The sequence below is a fragment of the Xenopus tropicalis genome, chromosome 10, assembly GCF_000004195.4.
Source record: "Xenopus tropicalis strain Nigerian chromosome 10, UCB_Xtro_10.0, whole genome shotgun sequence".
NCBI classification, from domain to species: Eukaryota; Metazoa; Chordata; class Amphibia; order Anura; family Pipidae; genus Xenopus; species Xenopus tropicalis.
This window is the reverse complement of record NC_030686.2, coordinates 37,660,037-37,668,826: the sequence shown is the minus strand read 5'-3', so window position 1 is coordinate 37,668,826 and position 8,790 is coordinate 37,660,037. Positions and strand designations below refer to the sequence as shown.

Genomic DNA, 8,790 nt, shown 5'->3' with positions numbered 1-8,790 from the left:
GATATTGGTATATATAGTTTATACATGTCAGTGTATAGATACTGTTACATGTTACTGTATTGATGTACTTTTTTTTTAACGCAACTTTACTATGTAACTATATGTATATACAGATTGAGGGTTGCACATTAAAAGAATAAATATCTAAAAAAAAAAAGAATCAGAAAAAAATAAATGAGTATTTGTGAAACAGACATTGTTGGATCTATATACAGCAGGGATCCCCAACCTATCAGCTTACAGGGGCTTTATTTGGTAGGAAATCTTGTTTTTATTCAACCAAAACTTGCCCCCAAGTCAGGAATTCAAAAATAACTCCCTGGTTTGAGGCCACTGAGAGCAACACCCAAGGGGTTGGGGAGCAACATGTTGCCCTGAGCCACTGGTTGGGGATCACTGATATACAGTATGTACAGTACCTATGGCAGATTCCCTTATAGATGCAGATTCCATGTTTAGCTCTTTCCAGAGAGGCTCAGTGTGTAGGATCTTTCCTCGCAGTTCTTTAATGCAATGTGATGCACTTGGCACATAAATGTACTTCCATGATCTTCAGCTTTGCATGGGAACCTCAGCAAACTCCACATTGAGTGCAAGCCCCTAGCACTGGCCACACACAGAGAGTTACAGACCCCCGTGCCAAGCTGGACTCCATTTCTGAACCAGTTCACTGTTACGTCCGGAGGAGAAAAGTTACTGATCTTGCACCTAAGCCTGGCTTCTTCCCCTTGGGTAGGACTTTGGGGTTCAGCTATTATCCACTGCACCTCAGGAGGTGTCCCTGGTCAGAGAATAATGTTAATAACACATATAGAGTCTACCTAACAAGCATTCAGGCTAACTTTCTATCAGTACATAACATCCCTTCAGGGTACGGGTGAAGCAGATATGGAAAATGCTCTCAAATTACTTTTGTAGCTTATAAATAATAGGTATGAACACACTCTATTCTCTTTGTCCAGACAAAAGGTAGGTACAGGGCTCTCCCCCACCCTATGGTGCTTTCTAGCTTGTGAATCTGGATGGTGCAAATGCTAGGGGGTGTCCAGGTGCCCCCAGCCCCTATGGATACAGCCCTGTCTGTAGGCACCAGTGTAGGAATGCAAAGAGCTGTGCCTTCTGGTGCAACCTGTGGGATTTGGTGCAAAGTTGAAAAAAACAAGTGCCCAATTTTTGCCCTTTGTTCCTGCCCTGTGTTTTATATATGAGCCCAATGAGTGTGTGGAGACTGATACAAAAGAAGAAGAATGTGTGAGTGTTGTGAGCTAGATGTGGGGGCAGTTACAAAGTGCCCCCTGCCTTTATGTCAACACCAATATTAGAGCATCTGCTTTGATTGGAAGCTCTTGTATACTACATCTACCATTCACTCCTACTATTTCCTAGCTCAGTAAACCCAGGGTAGGCCAAGATTTGAAGCCCAATCTTCCCCAGCTTTGTGACATCCCAGAAAGGGCAGTTGAGTGCAGGGCAATGGGATTATATCTAGAACAAGACATAGTTCAGAATCTCACCTTTTAAGTTAATTTCATAGGTCAGTTCCTCTATCTTCCCAAAACTCATATGGTTGATCTGACAAGTATAAATAAGTCCATCATCCTCCTCGGTCAGTAGGAGCTCTGTCTGACTCCACATACTGTAATAGTCATCCTCACAGAGGAAGGGTCCGAACGACGTTACATCTGTGACCAACTGTCCGTTCTTCAGCCACGTCAGAGATATTTCCATTGGATAAAACTTTTCTGCGATGCAACTCAAGACGAGTCTTTCTCCCAACTGAGGGACCAGTGGCCAGCTTGTGATATAACATTTTTTAGGGCGAGCTGCGAATGTATAAGAATTAATTACACTTATAGCTATAAAAAGTTCAATTAAAAAGTCAAATTGGAGAAAGCAGCAGGAAAACTAACCGGTTATATTTATCTTTTCCTTCTGTCGTACTGTTGCATGTAAGGCTTTGTGCTCCACCTCGCAGACCAAAATGGCTCCGTCGTCTTGAACAGTCGGAGTGTAAAATAGCTGGGAAGTTGCGCTGAATACACTCCCGTGTTTGGTGACTTGTTGTTGGGCTTGGTGTGTGACGTCCTCACCGCAGAGTAGAGGCTTATCAATGGAAAGACTCTGACTTTGCTTTGGTCTGTCAATGTACCACTGGATGATGATTGGCTTTGGCCGGAAGCCATTAATATTGCACGTAAAAGTCATTTTTTCATTGGCGATCACCAGTGCCGGCGGAATAATTGGTGACACCAAAGGAGCAGCTGCAATATATAAAAAAGAAATACAAGTAGGGTGGCTTGGGGGTGGGAGGGGAGGAAGACGTATTTAGTGCTTCCATGAGGGAATATATATATTTGGCCACAGGTGACTGCCTATACTTCCTTCCTGGCAAGAAACCACCTTAGGTGCTGCTATGCTTTAGGGATTTAGTGTGAGTTTTCACTATGCCGTCTGGAAGCATTTTGTGTTTCTAGGGTACATTTTCAGTGTGCAAAGTGCCATTTCAGATGCAATTCAGCATGTTTTACTCATAATGCAGTGTGTTTCCCAATAATTCCAGTGTAATTGTGGGGATACAGGCAGTTACTCTTAGTGGATCAAGACAAGGGCTATTGCGCGTGCACATTGTAGCAAATTAGATGCAAGTTGCGGCTAACAAGTTGGGACTGCAGTGCTATAATGATATTATCTTTTGGTGCAAATCTGCTGTGCAACCCCCTGTTAGAACCCAGGACTTACCACCATGTTGAGGGTGGCAGTAGCCCCAGGGTTCCACAGTGCCAATAGGTGCCTATTATAGTCGCACCACACTTGCAGCTGTGAACTTTTGTTGCTTTTGTTGTTTTTTTTTTTTTTTTTACACCATAGCAGGGTACAGTAGGGAATAAGCCCACATTACATTTTGTCCATAGCTGAGCGTTGCAATACCTGCTGCTAGTCGCTTCTGATATAAAATGCTGAATAAGACGCTGATTATTCCGGTCACCAGTACACAGCCCACAGCAACTCCTACAATGAATCCGGTGTCTGTAAGAATGGCCTGAGAAGCTGCAAATGGAAACAGGTCTATGCACTTAGCACTATAGTACAGTAAATGCTTGAAGTTAGGTTACATACAGGGACAGAGGGCTGTACAAAGACTCACATGCCAGAAATACAGAGGTCCTTGCCCTCGCCGGCTGCTCCAGTGACTCGTGTCTGACTTCACAGATGTACATTGTTGCACCGGAATCACTTTCATTAAGGACTAAGGCGATCTGGCTCTTTACTGAGTAGGTGCCGTCATTATTGAGAGCTGGGTCACTGGTACAGTAGGTCTTTGGCAGAACCTGCTCTTTGTCCAGCTCACTCACCAGCCAGTTCAATTCAATCTTTTGTGGATAATAATTCTGGACGATACAGAAGAAAGTCTTGATCTCCCCGTGAATATAGGTTGGGTTGTGGGGCTCTAAGCTCATATGGGGTTGTGCTGTAAATGAATGCACAAATGTTATCATCCTCAGCCCACTCTCTGATCACTCTGTTCCCTAACTTTGGTGCTTGGCAGCACTAGATAGGTACCTAATATATAGGGGCAGAGACAGGGGAAAGTGTTGGAAGGGTTACTGCCTGCTCTGCTCTCATTTCCCTACAGAAATAGGGGTTGGTAGCACTAGATAGGTACCTAATATATAGGGGCAGAGACAGGGGAAAGTGTTGGAAGGGTTACTGCCTGCTCTGCTCTCATTTCCCTACAGAAATAGGGGTTGGTAGCACTAGATAGGTACCTAATATATAGGGGCAGAGACAGGGGAAAGTGTTGGAAGGGTTACTGCCTGCTCTGCTCTCATTTCCCTACAGAAATAGGGGTTGGTAGCACTAGATAGGTACCTAATATATAGGGGCAGAGACAGGGGAAAGTGTTGGAAGGGTTACTGCCTGCTCTGCTCTCATTTCCCTACAGAAATAGGGGTTGGTAGCACTAGATAGGTACCTAATATATAGGGGCAGAGACAGGGGAAAGTGTTGGAAGGGTTACTGCCTGCTCTGCTCTCATTTCCCTACAGAAATAGGGGTTGGTAGCACTAGATAGGTACCTAATATATAGAGGCAGAGACAGGGGAAAGTGTTGGAAGGGTTACTGCCTGCTCTGCTCTCATTTCCCTACAGAAATAGGGGTTGGTAGCATGGGCGTCCACAGAAGGGGGCAAGAGGGGGCACTTGCCCCCCCCTGGAAAAGTAGCAAAAAAAACAAAAACCTTACTCCGTTTCTGCACTGTGCCCTCAAGCCCGTTTTTGCTGTGCTCCGATTGGATCTTTCTTCTTGTGGATTCTCCAATCAGAGCACAGCTTCCTTGACAGACAGTAAAATTGACCAATCAGAGCAGAGATGCACACAGGGATCGGGAGATTTTGCAAACTGGAAACAGAAATAAAGACTGAAAAGAAGAATCTGCCCCTGTAACTTTACCTAAGAACCAACTCTCAACTTTTGCTGCAGTTTTCATCCCACAGGTACTATACAGTTCTAAAGAATCACTAGCTGACATTAAATTGTTTTTTGCCTGACATCTATAATAATTTATAATCTATCCCCTACCCTAACACATGGAGGGTAAGTTAACTCTTTCCCTCTGAAAAAGCTCATTGTGTGTTTATATATGTGTTGTTGTTTTTTGCACTTACTATTTTTTTTTTTTTTTTTGTCATTGTTTTGTTCATTTATAGTAAGTTACAGTGGGGCCAATGTTGTGTATCCGTGCCAGTGTTATAGTGCCAGGGCCTGAATATCTGCCATCTGTACCCACTGCTCCTCATGGCATATAATGTGCTGGGTTTGTAAATACGGACTGCATCTCACTGTATATAATGGGGAGTCAGTATCCACTGCCTTTCTTGCTATAAAACTAACATAAACACATCTAAAGGGGTGGTTCACTTTTAAGTTAACCTTTAGTATGTTATAAAATGGCCTATTCCTAGCAACTTTGCAATTGGTCTTCCTAATTAATTTTTTTGAATAATTTGCCTTTCTCTTCTGCCTCTATACAGATTTCAAATGGGGGCCAAAAAATATTGCTCTGTGAGGCTACAATTTTATTATTATTATAATTTTGTATTACTTATTTTTCCAAGTAGGCCCCTTAACTATTCATATTCCCATCTCTTGTTTAAATCACTACCTGGTTGCTAGGGTAAATAAGACCCTAGCAACCAGATAGCTGCTGAAACACCAAATGGAGAGCTGCTGAACAAAAAGCTAAATAACTGAAAAACCATTAAAAATAAAAGTGAATTCGAATGCGAACTACCCCTTTAAGCTAACTGATCACAAACACAAATGTTTGCAGATCCCCTAACAGAAGTGCGCGTATGAATACTTTTACTACTAATACTAAACATTTTAGGGTAAAAAAAAAAGCACCCCCACCCGCACTTTTGTACAGTATCCCTGGGAGTCAGTGGGAACGGCAAGAGGTAGTTGGGAGGTTAACTTTTTACGTCAGCAGTGAATCCACTAAGTGTCACATTAGCTGTAGGTCAGTCTGTGTATGGGCCATATTTAGCCTCCCCTAGTATCATCCTGCAAAAAAAATATATATATATTTATATATATATATATATTTATCTGTTGCAGGATGATGCTAGCTTACTTGCCCCCCCTTGGAAAATTTTCTGCGGACGCCCATGGTTGGTAGCACTAGATAGGTACCTAATATATAGGGACAGAGACAGGGGAAAGTGTTGGAAGGGTTACTGCCTGCTCTGCTCTCATTTCCCTACAGAAATAGGGGTTGGTAGCACTAGATAGGTACCTAATATATAGGGACAGAGACAGGGGAAAGTGTTGGAAGGGTTACTGCCTGCTCTGCTCTCATTTCCCTACAGAAATAGGGGTTGGTAGCACTAGATAGGTACCTAATATATAGGGACAGAGACAGGGGAAAGTGTTGGAAGGGTTACTGCCTGCTCTGCTCTCATTTCCCTACAGAAATAGGGGTTGGTAGCACTAGATAGGTACCTAATATATAGGGGCAGAGACAGGGGAAAGTGTTGGAAGGGTTACTGCCTGCTCTGCTCTCATTTCCCTACAGAAATAGGGGTTGGTAGCACTAGATAGGTACCTAATATATAGGGACAGAGACAGGGGAAAGTGTTGGAAGGGTTACTGCCTGCTCTGCTCTCATTTCCCTACAGAAATAGGGGTTGGTAGCACTAGGTAGGTACCTAATATATAGGGGCAGAGACAGGGGAAAGTGTTGGAAGGGTTACTGCCTGCTCTGCTCTCATTTCCCTACAGAAATAGGGGTTGGTAGCACTAGATAGGTACCTAATATATAGGGGCAGAGACAGGGGAAAGTGTTGGAAGGGGTTGGTAGCACTAGTGGGCATTGCTTTACCTGTCACTTTTAGTGCAATGGTGGAATGCCCCACATGGGGGGTTATTAATACAGTGCAGGTATATTCTCCTTCATCCTCCACAGTTATCTCTTTCAGGTAGAGGGACGCATTGCCATTCCCCAGAAGGGAGAGGTCCAGGAAGGTCTGTCTCCTATCAAGCTCAGTTCTGTTTCCATCAAACGAGTACACAGGCCTCATGGCGCCCCTGGACTGCACAGTCCATCTCACTGCAATATCTTCCAGCTTTGTGTCTCGGGGGGCCATGAAACGGCAGCTCAGCAACGTGCTTTTCGTCACAAAGCCTCTTACTTGCAGCGGATCCGTCCGTACTTCTATTGTCCCTTCTCCAATATAAAAAGGACATATAATGAGAGAAGAGCTTTAGGTGTTTTTAAAGGGGAACTAAATGCATTGATTATGGGAAAGTGTCAGTGTGGCCCTATGCCCCGATTTCATTTTAGGTCCTTGTCCATTGGCTTCCTCTCCTGCACTATGAGGGTCCAGTTTAGGGTGGACTCTCCGGCAACATTATAAAAACTGTACATACTGTAGATGCTTGCTGCAGACTGTACTGATTTCTGGTGAGCATGCATATTATTACAGTAATAGGACAACTTATGGATTTAATTTGAATCTGTTTGCAAAAGGGTTGAGGAGGTTACTATATATACAGTATATGGCCTATGCATTCTGCAGCCTGCACCAGTTTCTGTAGCGCCATGCTGCATGAGTCTAAATGAATCAGCGTTACAGAACATGGACTAAATGTGTCTCTAACAGCAGCAACGCTAAAGTGGGTGCAAAATGCAGAAGGTTGCATGATAAAGGTTATAATGGATAGTGTTACCTACCTGCAATAGGGAGAAGGATCCATAGAAAGGCCCAACAGCGCATAGCTGTGAGGTATCTGTAGGAGAGGCATCTGGCGCATAAGCCCGACGCTCAGGGTTAACAGCAGTCACAGCATTGGACTTTGATTAATCCTTGTTATTACTGATAGCAAAGAGCCGCACCTTCCCTCTGCCCAGGAACCTTCGGCATCTCCTTCACTTCTCACGTATTGCACCCAGGGGCCCATATTACTGGAGAAGATTACCTTTGCCTTTAAATTAACTCAAAATAATTTGCAGTTGGTCTCCTTTTTTTTTTGACATTTTCTGTTTGCAGCACTCCAGTCCAGGGCTGGAATTTGTTACAGATGCCCAAACTACAGCCCTCCAGCTGTTGTTGGACTACAACTCCCAGAATCCTCCTGGCAGCCAGCTGAGAGCTGCACCCCATTAATAGCTATACAGCTGCAGTTTGAATATCCCCGATTACTGGTGATGTCCATGCCTATAGTCAGCCTGGGGAAGGTATTGGTGTATATAGCAAGTGCATACATCAGGCATGGGTAGTTGCTGGGGTGGGGTGACCAGATCATTTGAAAATTCAGCTACCAGGGCTGAATTGATTGCAGTTTAGTTTTGGGGGTAGAATTTCCTGACCAGCCCATCACTTCCCTGATATAATTACTAAAAATAATGTATCTTGCCCCAAAGGCACATATTAAACTCTGGCATTGAGTTTGCTTTGGTTGCTAGGCTCCCTAACCCTAACAACCATGCATTTACCAATAAGAACAGGAGAGGGTGGATATAAGTTCTCCTGGCAGGCAAAGTGACATAGATTAAAAAGAAACCCAGAAACTAAAATCTGTCATGCTGGCAGTCAGGTACTTGACAGTCATAAGATCCTTTGCAGCTGCTTAAGTGTTAACTTCCCCTTTAAGTAAAATAAAACACAAAAACGACAATTAAAATGTGAGTGGACCGGTGGAACCACAATCCCACGGGCGGAATTGGGCACTTGATCCAAGGCGTTTGCTCTAGCAAGCGTGTAAATACACTACAGGCATCAGCGGGCTGCAGTGCTAGGACGTCTTGCTCAGGAATTGAACCCCACACGCACAAATACAAGGCAGCTGCTCTAACCACACAGCCACCAGCTGTATAAAGCCCCTCCCACTTCCCTCACATTCCATAAGAGCTACCCACACTGCCTCAATAGGAAAAAGGAAAGAACACTTTAAAGGGGAACTCCACCCATTAAGTGGTTTTTTTTCCCATAATGAAATACACTGTAATTCTAAGTAATGTCCCTATACATTAATATCATTATAAACATTGCTATTGAAAGCAGCATATACCTGCCTCAGTTCCTTGGTTCTGACTACTCAAACAATGTAGCAGGCTTTATTTCATTGCTAGGTGGATTGTGGGCAGATGTTGCCATAATTTAGGATGTCAGGGGTGGATCAGGGGCAAAGCTTTATTTTTATTAGGGCCCCAAAGGGGCTTCTGTAAGATGCCACAGACACAGTCACTATTTAGTGGGCTGAAGGGGATGGGGGGGGGGGGGGGGGTCACT

The 8,790-nt window shown here is 43.9% G+C and overlaps 1 gene segment (V, D, J or C); it reads right to left on the bottom strand.

Annotated features, from left to right (window-relative positions):
* Positions 1-345: 345 nt before the first annotated feature.
* LOC100491209 lies at positions 346-8,366 on the bottom strand. The segment is given in 7 exon segments: positions 346-781; positions 1,515-1,823; positions 1,911-2,261; positions 2,929-3,048; positions 3,146-3,469; positions 6,381-6,722; positions 7,233-8,366. Coding segments are annotated over 7 exon segments (1,815 nt in total).
* Positions 8,367-8,790: the final 424 nt, after the last annotated feature.